General features: G+C 70.9%; 3 protein-coding genes across 3 annotated transcripts; all 3 read left to right on the top strand.

The window, feature by feature from the left end:
• Positions 1–27: 27 nt before the first annotated feature.
• Positions 28–1,519, top strand: V1510DRAFT_410903 (uncharacterized protein; the record flags this gene model as incomplete). Its single annotated transcript, XM_066932802.1, has 1 exon — positions 28–1,519. A coding segment is annotated over one exon (1,398 nt), but the record flags the coding sequence as incomplete, so codon positions are not given.
• Positions 1,520–2,731: 1,212 nt separating this feature from the next.
• On the top strand, positions 2,732–8,574 carry V1510DRAFT_428218 (uncharacterized protein). The gene is made up of 2 exons (XM_066935254.1): positions 2,732–3,091; positions 3,306–8,574. The coding sequence occupies exons 1-2, from the start codon at positions 2,891–2,893 to the stop codon at positions 8,532–8,534; spliced, it is 5,430 nt and encodes a 1,809-aa protein (XP_066791220.1). The 5' UTR covers positions 2,732–2,890; the 3' UTR covers positions 8,535–8,574.
• A 3,077-nt stretch (positions 8,575–11,651) lies between these two features.
• V1510DRAFT_410895 (fungal-specific transcription factor domain-containing protein) lies at positions 11,652–14,127 on the top strand (the record flags this gene model as incomplete). The annotated part of the gene is made up of 1 exon (XM_066932801.1): positions 11,652–14,127. The coding sequence occupies one exon, from the start codon at positions 11,655–11,657 to the stop codon at positions 14,007–14,009; it is 2,355 nt and encodes a 784-aa protein (XP_066791219.1). The 3' UTR covers positions 14,010–14,127.
• Positions 14,128–14,658: the final 531 nt, after the last annotated feature.

The raw sequence follows: 14,658 nt of genomic DNA, 5'->3' as shown, positions 1-14,658 counted from the left end.
CGTGCTGGCGGCGGACGAGCGCGCGCTGCTGCAGCGCGCCCAGGGCGGAAAGCGCGGCCGCGGCCGCCGCGCGGCCGTGCTGCTGCAGCGGCCGATCGTGGCCATCTGCAACGACCCGTACGCGGCGAGCCTGCGCACGCTGCGGCCGCTGGCCGAGCTGGTGTCGTACAAACGGGCGCCGACGGGCGCGCTCGTGGCTCGCCTGCGCGAGGTCTGCGCGGCCGAGGGCCTCGCCCTGACCGGGCGCAAGCTGAGCAAGCTTGTCGAGGCCATGGACGGCGACATGCGCTCGTGTCTGAACGTGCTGCAGTTCGGCCGCGGCGCGCAGGCGGCCGGCGAGAGCGCCGAGACCGCGCTGTCGCTCGGCGAGAAGGACACCAACGTCAACCCGAACGTGCTCGTCGGGCGCGTCTTCAAACAGCCCAAGGCCGTGACGCGCACGCAGAGCTTCGCGGCCGTCGTGGAGGCCGTGCAGATGAACGGCGAGTACGAGAAGATCGTGACGGGCTGCTTTGGCCAGTACCTCACGATGCAGTTTGCCGACGACATGATGCGCAAGCCGACCGAGGCCGGCGACTGGCTGTACATGCACGACCGGCTCAACACGGCCGTGTACACGAGCCAGCACCGTGACCTGGCGCGGTACCTGGCGTTTGTGCCGGGCAAGTTCCACCACCTGTTTGCGAGCAACGCCGCAAACACCGTCCAGACCTACTCCACCGGCCGCGCCGACTTCGAGGCCGCCGAGACGCTGCGGGGCACGCGCAGCCTGGCGCGGCAGCTGCTGACGCTGGCCGCGCCGACGGTGCAGCAGATCTACAAGGACACGCTGGTGGCGACCGAGCTGGCGCCGTACCTGTTCCGGATCATCAACCCGGCCGTGAACGAGAGCCGGGGGCTGGTGGGCGAGCACGCCGGGCTGGCGCACGCGGTGGAGGTCATGCTAGCGTTCCAGGTCCGGCTGGTGCAGGACCGGCTCGAGAGCGGCGGCTACGTGTACCGGCCCGAGCCGCCGGTGGAGCAGCTGCTGGTGCTGGACGAGGCGGAGCGGGCGCGGGCGAGCGCGGGCAAGTTCCTCGTGCGGCAGCGGCTGGCGCGCGAGTGCGACCGCGAGCTGGTGCTGCGCGGGCGGGCGCCGGTGGCGGTGGCGGGCCGCAAGCGCGGCGCGGAGGACGACGAGCGGCCAAAGGCCACGCGCACGGGCCCGCTGTCGGCGGCTACCAACCGGGCGGAACGCGCCACGCGTGCGCCCGAGCGCGCCACACGCGAGTTTTTCGTGACGCGGCCGGCGGCCGGCCAGGAAAACACGGGCGGGCTCACGTCGCGCGCGACGCGGGAGGAGTTCCGCAGCGAGCGCGAGCGCATGGCCTGGGTGCAGTTCCACGACGGGTTCTCGAACGCGGTGCGCAAGCCGATTGCGTGGAACGAGTTCTGGCGGGCGCTGTGAGCCGCACGCCGTGCGGCGCGTGAGTCATGCGCCAGCTGTATATAGCCGGGTAACATGCTTATCGTCGGGGTACTCCGACGCTGCAGGCGGCTGCGAGGGCACGGCCAGCCGCGCAGCCGGCAGCCGAGCGGCCGCCGCCCACGCCCGCCGGCCGTCCCGCGCGACAGCCACACCCCGCGCCCGGGCCGCGCTAGGCCTGGCCGCCACGGGGGCCGCGACGGCCGTGGCGGGCGACAGGCGAGGCCGGGTAAGCGGCGATCGGTCGTAGTCATCCGATAAGCCACGGCGGCACGTCCCGCGGCCAACGCCGGGGACGCGTCGCCGGAGCTGGCCGTGCGGCGCGAGCGCGCGCCGGCGGCCGCCCGCGCGCGCGTAGCCGGCCGCGGGCTGCGCCGGGCCAATCATCTGGACGCCCGATAGCGTTGGCGGGACCGAGCACGGCTAGCCCACCTGGGCCCTAGTCCCGATCCAGCGCGACACCTGCCCGTTTGGGCGCCTGTTCTCCGTCGCCCGCCGTCGATGGCCGCCGTTCGGGCAGCCGCCAGCGGCGTCCGCACGCGGTGGCGGCACGCGGCGGGCGACGGGCGCTGGCCGGCAGGCCCACCGCCGCACGCCCACCAGGAACTCGGCCACGGCCAGGCCGGCTGGCCGCTAGCGCTGGCTAGCGGGGAACAGCCGTAGTCATCCGGCCGATCTAAGCGATACCGTCGGCGAGCGATAGTCGGGCGGCCCGTCGGCGCAGGCCGGCGGCCGCAGAGCCGCGCAGGGCGCAGCCCCCGGCGGCTGCAGCGGGCGCGGGCGCGCTGGCGGCGGCGGGCGCTGCGGGCGCTGAGCGCGCTGCGGCCGGCCGCGGCCAGGCTGCCGCCACGCCACACCGGCCGGCCGCCGCCAGCCCGCGGCCAGCGGCCGCCAGCGGCCGATAGGCCTGCCGCGGGCGCCGGCGCGCGCTGGCGGCGACCAGCCGGGGTACATGCTATCCGGATAATAGTTGGCGCTAGGACGGGCGCGGGCTAGCGCTTTCCGGAAGCACTCTAAAGCTTAATTTCGGGGGCCTACGGGGCCATCGTCAACGCTGGCGGGCAAGGCCGGCAGACTGCGGCGCGGCCGCGGCGGGCGGCGGCGCGGCCGGCAGCCGCGGCGGGCGCCGCGCAATTGGCCCGGCGGGGCGCTCCCCAGGGCAGTGGCCACGGTGGCTAGCGGTGGCTAGCGCAGCGTATATCGGCGTGGGCGTGGCAGCGGCAGGCACGCGGGCGTATATATCCGTTTAAATTCGCACACCCTCCTCTTCCGCTCCCCGCCTGTCAATTACACCGACTAGGATCTTGCTGCACACCGTGCTGCTCCCCGATAGTCGCTGCAACGCCCACGCCGTGCCGGACGTGGCCCTTGTTGTGTGATTGGCCTTCGCTGTCCCGGAAGCCCGCATTCGGACATCTCCGCACCATGCCTGTCGACACCATCGGATGGACCCTGCCGCAGTGGCGGTCCGCGCAGCTCGCGAGCTCGCCGGACGAGGGTCTGGCCCGGGTGCAGGCCCTCGTTGCCTCGTTTGAGGACTCGGACCCGGCGTGGATCACCATTGCCACGGCGGACCAGATAAAGAGCCAGTGGGACGCGCTGCAGACGTCGGGCAAGCGCCCGCAGGTGAGTGACGGTGGCGGGCAGTGGCGGTGCGGGTCGGGGCCGACCCGCGGTCCGTGCGCGACCCGCTGCGCGCTGCGCCGGCCCGCAGGAGGCTGCAGGCGGCCCGCAGCCGCCTGCAGCGGCCCGCAGCGCCCGCGATCCGCACCCGCAACGGCCGCGACCCGCAGCCCCCACGGCCCGCTCCACGCCGCCCCAACAGCCGCGCTGACCTCAGGACCTCCCGCTCTACGGCGTTCCCTTCGCCCCCAAGGACAACATCGACGCCGCCGGCTTCCCCACCACCGCCGCCTGTCCCGCATACCTCTACGAGGCCACCGCCGACGCCACCATCGTCGCCGTCCTCAAGGCCGCCGGTGCCATCGTCGTCGGCAAGACCAACCTCGACCAGTTCGCGACCGGCCTCGTTGGCGCCCGCTCGCCCTATGGCAAGACGCCGTGCGTCTTCTCCGACAAGCACGTCTCCGGCGGCTCGTCCGCCGGCTCGGGCAACGTCGTTGGCCGCGGTCTCGTCCCGTTCTCGCTCGGCACCGACACGGCCGGATCGGGCCGCGTGCCGGCCATGCTCAACAACTGCATCGGCCTCAAGCCCACCCGCGGCGCGTTCTCGGCCACCGGCGTCGTCCCCGCCTGCCGCACGCTCGACTGCGTCTCGGTCTTTGCGCTGACCGTGCCTGACGCCCAGCTCGTCTTCTCGGTCGCGGCCCAGTACGACGCCGCCGACGCCTACTCGCGGCCGCTGCCGCCGACGCTCAAGACGTCGTTCGGCGCCAAGCCGCGCTTCGCCGTGCCCGATGCGCCCATCTTCTACGACGAGAAGAAGAACCCGGTGCTGTACGCGGCCGCGCTGGAGAAGTTTGCCGGTCTCGGCGTCGAGATCGTGCCGCAGGACTTCTCGGTGCTGTACAAGCTCGCCGCGTGCCTGTACGAGGGCCCGTGGGTCGGCGAGCGCTACACGGTCATCGCCGACCTGATCAAGAGCAACCCCGGTGCCATTGACCCGGTTGTCCTCGGCATTGTCAAGAAGGCAGAGAACTTCTCGGCGGCGGACTACTTCAAGTACGAGTACCTGCGCCAGGACCTGCAGCGCGCGATCGAGGAGCAGTTCGGCTCGTTCGACGGCCTGATCGTGCCGACCGCGCCCCTGAACCCGACGTTCGAGGAGCTGGCCAAGGAGCCCGTGTTTGTGAACTCGTGCCAGGGCACGTACACGAACTTTGTCAACTTCGCCGACATGAGCGCGCTGGCCATCCCCGCCGGCTTCCGCGACGACGGCCTGCCGTTCGGCGTGACGCTCATCTCGGAGAAGTTCAACGACTACGCGCTGCTCGGCCTGGCCGAGAAGTTTCTCGGCGCCGGCTCGCGCCAGCTCGGCAACACCGCCGCCTACACCGTCGCCGGCGAGACGGACGCGGTCCTCGCGGGCGTGCCCGCGGCGCTGCCGACGACCATGCCGCTCGCGGTCGTGGGCGCGCACCTCTCCGGCCTGCCGCTGAACTACCAGCTGCAGGACGTCGGCGCCAAGTTCGTCAAGGCCACGTCGACCACGGCCTCGTACAAGCTGTACCACCTGGCCAACACGACGCCGCCCAAGCCCGGTCTCCGCCGGGTGGCCGAGGGCGGCTCGCAGATCGCGCTCGAGGTCTACGACGTGCCGACGGCGCGCTTCGGCGAGTTCATGGCGCTCGTGCCGGCGCCGCTGGCCATCGGCACCGTCGAGCTCGAGGACGGCACCTGGGTCAAGGGCTTTGTGTGCGAGCAGTCCGGCTACGAGGGCGCCAAGGACGTGACTTCGTTCGGCGGCTGGCGGCCGTACATGGCCTCGGTCAAGGCGGCCAAGCAGGCCAAGCCGTTCAACTCGGTCCTGGTGGCCAACCGCGGCGAGATCGCGGTCCGCATCATCAAGACGCTCAAGAAGCTCGGCATCACGTCTGTCGCGGTCTTTGCCGAGCCCGACCGCTTCTCGGCGCACGTCCTGGCCGCCGACAAGGCCGTCTCGCTCGACGGCGAGACCTCGGCCGAGACGTACCTGCGCGGCGACAAGATCATCGCCGCCGCCAAGGAGACCGGCGCCGAGGCCATCATTCCCGGCTACGGCTTCCTCTCGGAGAACGCCGAGTTCGCCGAGGCGTGCGAGAAGGCCGGCCTGGTCTTCGTCGGCCCGTCGGGCGCGGCCATCCGCGCGCTCGGCCTGAAGCACTCGGCCCGTGAGATCGCCACCAAGGCGTCCGTGCCGCTCGTGCCCGGCTCGGGCCTGCTCAACACGATCGAGGAGGCCCTCGCTGTCGGCGACAAGATCGGCTACCCGGTCATGCTCAAGTCGACCGCCGGCGGCGGCGGCATCGGTCTGCAGAAGTGCGACTCGCGCGAGCAGCTCATCGGCGCCTACGACTCGGTCCGCCGTCTGGGCCAGTCGTACTTCAACGACTCGGGAGTCTTCCTCGAGCGCTACGTCGAGAACGCCCGCCACGTCGAGGTCCAGATCTTCGGCGACGGCCGCGGCGACGCCATCTCGCTTGGCGAGCGCGACTGCTCGCTGCAGCGCCGCAACCAGAAGGTCATCGAGGAGACCCCCGCGCCGCACCTGCCCGAGGAGACCCGCGAGAAGATGCAGGCGGCGGCCGAGATGCTCGCCAAGAGCATGAAGTACAAGTGTGCCGGCACCGTCGAGTTCATCTTCGACGCCGCGCGCAACGAGTTCTACTTCCTCGAAGTCAACACGCGTCTGCAGGTCGAGCACCCGGTCACCGAGTGCGTCACCGGCCTGGACCTGGTCCACTGGATGCTGATGGTGGCCGCGGACGTGCCGCCCAAGTTCGCCCGCGACGACATCAAGATCACCGGCTGGGCCATGGAGGCCCGTGTCTACGCCGAGAACCCGGTCAAGGACTTCCTGCCGTCGCCCGGCCAGCTGATCGAGGTCTCGTTCCCCGAGTTTGCGCGTGTCGACACCTGGGTCAGCAAGGGCACCGAGGTCACGTCGTCGTTTGACCCGCTGATCGCCAAGGTCATTGTGCACGGCACCGACCGCACGGACGCGCTGCACAAGATGAAGGCCGCGCTCGACGAGACCGTGATCTCGGGCATCATCACCAACGTGGACTACCTGCGCTCGATCGTGGTCTCGGAGCTGTTCGCCGCCGGCGCGGTGACGACGCGGCTGCTCGACTCGTGGTCGTACGAGGCCGCTGCGATCGAGGTCATGGCCCCCGGCTCGTACACGACCGTGCAGGACTACCCCGGCCGCACGCTGCTGTGGCACATCGGCGTGCCGCCGTCGGGCCCGATGGACGACTACGGCTTCCGTCTGGCCAACACGATCGTCGGCAACGACGCCAAGGCGCCTGCCATCGAGTGCACGCTCACCGGCCCGTCGATCAAGTTCCACACGGACACGGTGATTGCCCTGACCGGCGGCGAGACCGCGCCGACGGTCGACGGCGAGGCGGTGCCGACGTGGGCGCCCGTGCCCGTCAAGAAGGGCCAGGTCCTGGTGATCGGCAAGATCCTGACCGGCGCCCGCGCGTACCTGGCCATCCGCGGCGGCCTGGACGTGCCCGAGTACCTGGGCTCGCGGTCGACGTTTGCGCTGGGCAACCTCGGCGGCTACAACGGCCGTGTGCTCAAGTTCGGCGACATTGTCTACCTGGGCCGGCCCGACATCAAGTCGTGCTCGATCCCGGCGCCGGTGGCCGCGCCCAAGGCGGCCGCGCGCTCGCTGGTCCCGCAGTACCCCAAGCTGTGGCAGATCGGCGTGCTGTCGGGCCCGCACGGCGCGCCCGACTTCTTCAAGTCCGAGTCGATGGACGAGTTCTTCGCGGCCCAGTGGAAGGTGCACTACAACTCGAACCGGTTCGGCGTCCGTCTGATCGGCCCCAAGCCCAAGTGGGCGCGCGCCGACGGCGGCGAGGCCGGCCTGCACCCGTCCAACGTGCACGACTGCGTGTACGCGCTGGGCGCGATCAACTTCACCGGCGACGAGCCGGTGATCCTGACGTGCGACGGCCCGTCGCTCGGCGGCTTTGTCTGCCCCGTCACGGTCGCCGAGGCCGAGATGTGGAAGGTCGGCCAGCTCAAGCCCGGCGACGCGATCCAGTTTGTGCGGATCACGTTCGACGACGCGATCGAGCTCAAGGCGATCCAGGACAAGAACGTGGCGTCGGCCGAGGGCACGGTGATCCAGGTCCCGACCGAGCGCCCGCTCGAGAACCCGATCTTGTACCAGTCGGAGGAGACGGCGACCGCGCCCAAGGTGGTCTACCGCCAGGCCGGCGACCGCTTCGTGCTGGTCGAGTACGGCGAGAACGTGCTGGACCTGCGTCTGTCGTACCGCGTCTACCAGCTGTCGCAGGTGGTCAAGGAGCGCAAGACCAAGGGCATCCTCGAGATGTCGCCGGGCGTGCGCTCGGTGCTGATCCAGTACGACGGCGCGGTGTCGCCGCAGAAGGAGCTGCTGGCGACGCTGATCTCGTACGAGAACGAGCTCGTGCTGTCGGACAACTGGAAGGTGCCGTCGCGCGTCATCCGCCTGCCGCTGGCGTTCGAGGACTCGCGCACGCTGGCCGCGGTCGACCGCTACCGCGAGACGATCCGGTCGTCGGCGCCGTGGCTGCCGAACAACGTCGACTTCCTCCAGAAGGTCAACAACATGGACTCGCGCGACGAGATCCGCGACATCCTCTACGACGCCAAGTTCCTCGTCCTCGGCCTCGGCGACGTCTTCCTGGGCGCGCCGTGCGCCGTGCCGCTCGACCCGCGCCACCGCCTGCTCGGCACCAAGTACAACCCGTCGCGCACGTTCACGCCGAACGGCACGGTCGGCATCGGCGGCATGTACATGTGCATCTACACCATGGACTCGCCCGGCGGCTACCAGCTTGTCGGCCGCACGATCCCCATCTGGGACAAGCTCACGCTCGGCCAGCAGGAGAACCCGTGGCTGCTCGACATCTACGACCAGGTCGAGTACTACCCCGTCACCGAGGCCGAGCTCGACCACTTCACGGCCGAGTGCAAGAACGGCCGGTTCCAGATCGAGATCAAGGACTCGGTGTTTGACTACGGCGAGTACTCGGCCTGGCTCAAGGAGAACGAGGCCAGCCTGGCCGCGTTCGCTGCCAAGCAGCGCGAGGGCTCGGACGAGATCGCGCGCCTGATCCAGGTCTCGAACGCGGAGCTGCAGGCGGCCGAGGAGGCCGCTGCCAGCGAGCCTGTGCCGGACATCTCGGACACGGCTGTGCCCGTCTACGGCGAGGTCGCTGGCCGGTTCTGGAAGGACATGGTCAAGGTTGGCGACACCGTCAAGAAGGGCGACGGCATCATCGTTGTGGAGGCCATGAAGACCGAGATGGTCGTCAACGCGCCCCAGGACGGCAAGGTTGTGCGCATCTGCCACAAGTCGGGTGACTTTGTGGAGGCCGGCGACGTCGTGGCCTACCTTGAGTAGGCGAGCTGTATAGAATCACGAATACACGGTTGAACTATTATGCAAGAGGCTGCCGGGCAGCATGTAGCGGTGCCGAGGGTCTGGCGTATAGCCGCATATAGCCGCACGAGCCTCCGGCGGCGACTCCGTCGGGGGTGGCTGCCCTTCGGGCAGAGTCTGGGCGGCAGCGTGGTCCGTCAGAAGGTCTCGGCATATAGCCGCATATAGCCGCATGAGCCTCCGGCGGCGACTCCGTCGGGGGTGGCTGCCCTTCGGGCAGACTCCGGGCCACGCTGCAGGGCACGCGTGGTCCACCGGAAGGTCGCCGAGTATAGCCGCATGTAGCCGCACGAGCCTCCGGCGGCGACTCCGTCGGGGGTAGCTGCCCTTCGGGCAGTGCCTGCGCCGCATAATACAGTGGGTGCCCGCGGGGGCTCTTGGCATATTGCCGCATGTAGGCGCACGAGCCTCCGACGGCGACTCTATCGGGGAAGCTGCCCTTCGGGCCGAGTGCTCGCCATGCCGCACGGCACCAGCGTCGTCCGCCGGAAGCTCAGCATATAGCCGCATATAGCCGCACCAGCCTCCGGCGGCGACTCCGTCGAGGGTAGTTGCCCTTCGGGCAGTGTTCGCGCTGTGCCGCGACCAGCGTCGTCCGCCGGAAGCTCCTCAGCATATAGCCGCATACAGCCGCACCAGCCTCCGGCGGCGACTCCGTCGAGGGTGGCTGCCTTCGGCAGTGTTCACGCCACAGGCGCAGCGTCCCCGCAGCGCGCGACCCCGTCCAGCGTAGCTTCCCTTGTCTGGGCCGCACAGCGTGCAGCGGCCTAGGCGTGGGCGTCGGCGCGTGTCCGGCTAAACGCTGTGCCGTACCTGCGCACGTCCCGGCCGCACGTGCCACCAAGGCACCGCGCGAACGGGGCGAGAGGTTACCCGGCCGCCCGGCGATAACACCGTTACCGGCGCACAGTCGCGGAGGTGGCGGTCGGCAGCTAGCAGCACGGTCGGCGGACTAGCACACCGAGCGCCACCGACAGGTCTCAGGCCACTAGCGCAGCCTGCAGCTTGATGCAGCCGAGCGTCTGTGTGTGCGTCGCGCCGACAAGGCTCCTGCCGGATACGGCAGCGGCCGGCGCGCGCGGCCGCGGATTGGCCCAGCCGCAGCGTACGTGTATGCACAACGCACGTTGCTGCAGGCCACGGCGCCCCCCTGGACGCCAGCGCGCACGGCCGGCTCCAGCAGGCAAGACATCTGCCGACCGGCGCCGACGCGTGCGATTGGCTGCGACCCCTCCCGCTGCACGCCTCGCCCTAGCGCGCCGGCACGGGGCGCAGTGGCCGGGGCAGCCGCCGCGCATGCGCCTCCTGGCCAGCCGCAGGGCGGTGCCAGCGCGCTGGCTTGCGACGCCTGTGCGACCCAGTGTCACAGCCGGACGGCGCTAGCCCGGACGGGCAGGCGCAAACCGCGCACTGCGCGGACCGACCTGCCTGCACCACGACCGGCGCCGGCCTGCTGGGCGCAGAACGGCGCAGCCGGCGCAGCCGGGCGGCCGTGGCCACGACCGCGCCGCGGCAGCTGGTGGTGCGGCGGTGCGGCGTTGCGGCGGTGCGGTGGTGTGCGGCGCGCCGCCGCGGTGCACGACAGCTGAAGGTGGGCACGGTGGGCGGGCGCAGCCCTGTGGCGGTGCGCCCCAGCCACCCGCCCAGCCACACCGCCCGGCCGCCGCAAGCCACCGTCGCCACCGCCCGGCGCCGCCGGCACCTGCCGGCACGCCCCTGGGCGCCTGTGTGTGCGCCAGCCGTACGTGGGCCGCCGTCTCCTGCGTCGGCGTGGGCGTAGGCCGCGGGCTGGGCGGTGCGTAGTCTAAACGTCAAATCCTGCCCATCTACAAAAAAAAAGAAATCATCTCCAGCGGTGTCACCTCCCCAACCTCACCGCCCACGCAGCCCGCACGATCGGTCCCCACGCCTCGAACCCTGCCGACCGCACGCGGCCGTCTGTCCCGGATCTTCCAGTGTCTTGCCGAGCCCCGCGCGCCCCCGAGCCGCCGCCTGCCCGACGTTTTCGTTCAGGCCCCAGGCCTGATCCGCCCGCGGACGCCGAATTTTTTGCGCACGCACGACGCCGGCGCCGAACGGTGAGTGCCGGCTGCGGCCAATGTGTTCCTCGGGCCCGCTGACGCCCAGACCGCGCGTGTGTCGCCGCGCCGCCTCCGCCGACCCGCGGCGGCCTATGTATTCCGTGGACCGCGAGCAAGTGACCGCCCGGTGCCCGCTCCCTGCGAGACGCGCCACCCTCTCTGTGCTGGTAAGTGGCCGGCCGGCGGCCGCCGGCCGCCGCGGACGCGCTGACGACAGCGCCCGAACGCCTAGCATCGAGCCAGGCCGACTGCGCCCACGATGGTGCCGCCGACCCCAATTCCCGCGCCTGCGCCGGCGCCTGCGGCCGTGCCCAAGCCGGCGCTGGCACCTGCCGGCGCGCCGGGCGACCCCGCCGCGCCGGCCGGCGTGACGCCGCCCCAGAAACACTCGCCCGAGGCGCTGCGTGGGCCAAGCGGCGGGCCTAATGGCGCGCAAGCGCCGGCAGCGCCGACGGGCGCCCCTGCGCCGGCCGGTGCGAACGCGGGCCCGCCCGGCAGCGCTGCCGGCGCGCCGGCGACCGCGCCGGGTCTGCCGCCCGGGTGGAACCCGGGCATGTCGCTGCAAAACGTGCCGTTCCAGCACCAGGCCATGGGCCTGAACGTGCCCGTCGGCGGCATGGCCGGGCGGCCGCCGGCAGCGCACATCTTGCCGACCAACATGGCGCCCGACGGCTCGCTGCTGGCTGGCGGCGGTCCCGGCGGCCCTGGCGGCCCCGGCGGCCCCGGCAGCGCCGCAGCCGGGCCGCCGCCGGGCCCGCCCGGCGCGGGCGGCCCCAACGGCCAGCTGCCGCCGCACATGATGCGGCCGGGCCCGTTCGCGCACTACATGCCGGGCCCGCCGCCGCCGGGCGGGCAGCTGCCGCTCGGCGGCGGCAACGCGCCGCGGCCGCAGGGCCAGCCCGGCCAGATGGCCATGGGCGGGCCCGGCGGCCCCGGCGGGCCCAGCGGCGGCGCGCGGCCGGCCGGCGCCGCACCGGCACGGCCGGCGCCGCGGCCAGGCATGGCGCCGCAGATCCTGCCGTCGCAGCTGCAGATGTCGCAGCAGCAGTCGATGTCGACGCACCTGCTGGCGTACCAGCAGAGCGGCAAGTCGCGGCCGTGCGACTCGTGCCGGCGGCGCAAGTCGCGGTGCTTCATCCCGCCCAACGAGGACTCGTGCGTGCTGTGCCGGTTCCGCAAGCAGGAGTGCACGTTCATCGAGGGGCCCAAGCCGCGGCGCAAGCGCGAGTCGCAGGGCGCCGAGAGCATGGTGCCCAGCAAGCTCCCCAAGACCGGCGCGGCGTCGCCGGCGTCCAGCGGGTCGCCGCCCGAGACGGTGCCGATCCGCGACACGCTCCCCGTCGAGGACTACTCGATGATCCGCGGCAACTCGCTGCTCAAGAAGACGCTCGGGCTGCAGAACCCGCGGTGGTCGACGTACATCGGCGCGTCGTCCGTGCTCGACTACTCGCTCTTCTCGGCGGCCGAGTTCGACCACCGCGACGAGACGGAGCTCGCGCAGGGCGTGTCGCTGCGCAAGGTCGCGGCGGACGCCATGTTCGAGATGGAGAAGGACTCGTCGATCGAGGGCTACCACGACATGGTCAAGGCGGTGGACGACATCGAGCGGGTGGTGGCGCCGCACGGCCCGTACCTGGTCGAGCTCTACTTCCGGATCGTGCACCCGTCGTTCCCGATCCTGCACAAGAAGGTCTTCCTCGAGAAGTACTCGCGCACGCACCGCGAGTTCTCGCCGCCGCTGCTGGCCGGCGTGTACTCGCTGGCGCTGCACTGGTGGCACTACGACTCGCGGCTGTCGCTGCTGCCCAAGCCGGACGCGGACAAGCTCAACCGGCTGGCGATGCTGTCGTTCGCGGACGTGATCATGCGCCCCAAGCTGTCGACCGTGCAGGCAGGCCTGCTGCTGCTGCAGCGGCGGTACGACGGCGCGGGCGACTGGGCGCTGTGCTCGCAGGTCGTCGCGCTCGCCGAGGAGCTCGGCCTGGGCATCGACTGCGACCGGTGGCGGGTGCCCAAGTGGGAGCGCAACCTGCGGCGGCGGCTGGCGTGGGCCGTGTGGATGCAGGACAAGTGGCACGCGCTGACGCAGTCGCGGCCGTCGCACATCGACAAGCGCAACTGGCTGGTCAAGCACGTCACCGTCGACGACTTCCCCGAGAAGGCCGAGGACGAGAGCGACAAGGACGGCTCGGCCGAGGTCGAGAACGGCCGGCGGCTGTTTGAGGAGATGATCCACCTGAGCGAGGTCGTGCACGAGATCCTCAACACGTTCTTCACGTTCGAGGCCGAGCGCGAGCTGCGCGACGTCGAGGACGTGCTCAAGAAGGCCAAGCCGATCCAGATCAAGCTCAAGGAGTGGTACGGCGGGCTGCCCGAGAGCCTGCGCATGAGCTCGATGAAGGTGCGCAAGCTGTCGTCGAACGGCAACCTGCACCTGGCCTACTTCTCGACCGAGATCACGCTCCACCGCCGGATCATCCACTCGCTCGGCCCGGACACGCCCGAGGAGCTCGTGCGCATCTGCCGCGCGGCCGCGCGCGAGCGGCTCTCGGCCGCGATCGAGTTTGTGCGCGCGCTCAAGCACGAGCACCTGCAGGCGTTCTGGCAGTCGACGTCGTCGACCAACTTCGCGCTCATCGGCACCTTTGCCGCGCTGCTCATGGTCACCGCGCCGTTCGAGGACGAGGTCAACTACTACAAGTCGTGCCTGGACGACTACATCTGGATCCTGCGCCTGTCCTCGCGCGGCTTCAGCCAGATGCACTGCGCGCTCCAGAAGCTCAACGTGGCCGTCTCGTCGCTGCCGCACTTCCGCGCCGCCGACGACGACGGCAAGCCCGACGACGCCGACGCCGACGCCGACTCGGACGCGGCCTCGGACTCGCTCCGCCGCTCGGCCACCCGCCAGCTCGACACCCCCGACGCCGAGCCCGTCAAGCGCGAGGACGACTTTGCGCCGGCCCAGCCGTCGCCCCGGCCCAGCCCGCACGCCGACACGCCGAGCGAGTTCTACTACTCGGTCTCGCAGTCCAACCAGAACTCGCCCGAGGACGCGGAGCTCACCCACGCGCTCGAGACCATGCCCGAGTTTGCGTTCCTCGGCAACGACCCCGACGCCGTGGGCCAGATGAAGGCCCTCTCGAGCGTCCAGTACTACAACGGCCACCGCCGCTCGGCCTCCTCCGAGCACTCGGCCGACGACTGGCTGTTCCCAGACCAGAACGACCTCCTGGCCATGCCCGCCGGCGCGCCCCAGGACTGGTCTGCCGCCGTCTGGCAGCCGGGCATGCCCAACATGCCTGCCGCCCTCGAGCCGGACATTCCCTACCCGCCCGTTTCCCAGCCGCCGCCCTAGGCCCATGAACGTTCACGACCTGTACCACCACACGTGTATTCCGCTGATGTATATTACTCTTTGGCCTCTTTTGGATTTTTGACGCCGCGCCGCGGCCAATACACGCTGTTAGACGCCGTCCGGCCTTGCCGCGGCCCGCTGAGCCGCACAGCGTGCGGCGCTGCAGCGCGCTTCGCTCTGCGGCTACATGCCGCAGCCTACGCGGCGGCTATATGCGGCTATATGGCCGAGCCTCCGGCGGCGACTCCGTCGAGGGTGCGCCCTGCGGGCGGCAGCCTGCGCCCGTGCACTGCCGCCCGCAGGGCGCACCCTCGACGGAGTCGCCGCCGGAGGCTCATGCGGCTGTACGTTTGCGTTCAGCGGCGAGTCCGAGTGCCGCCGCGCGATGCTGCCAGAGGCCCGCAGCCACCGTGCAGCATATAGCCGCAGAACAGCGTATAGCCGCAGAACAGCGTATAGCCGCAGAACACCCGCAGCACAGCCACCCCCCGGCGAACCGCCGGCCGTACGTGGCTGCATGCAGCCGCAATCGTCTACCCGCAGGTCATGCGTTATCGGTGGCGACCTGCGCGCTGTACGACCAATACCAGAACGGCTAAGAGCACACAGGTCCCGAGTCACTGCCAAGCTGCGTCTGCGGATCTTTGTG

The sequence above is a fragment of the Dipodascopsis tothii genome, assembly GCF_038497935.1.
Source record: "Dipodascopsis tothii strain CBS 759.85 unplaced genomic scaffold V1510scaffold_3, whole genome shotgun sequence".
Lineage (NCBI taxonomy): Eukaryota > Fungi > Ascomycota > Lipomycetes > Lipomycetales > Lipomycetaceae > Neoaidaea > Neoaidaea tothii.
The sequence above is the reverse complement of the archived record's forward strand: the minus strand, read 5'-3'. Positions and strand labels throughout refer to the sequence as shown.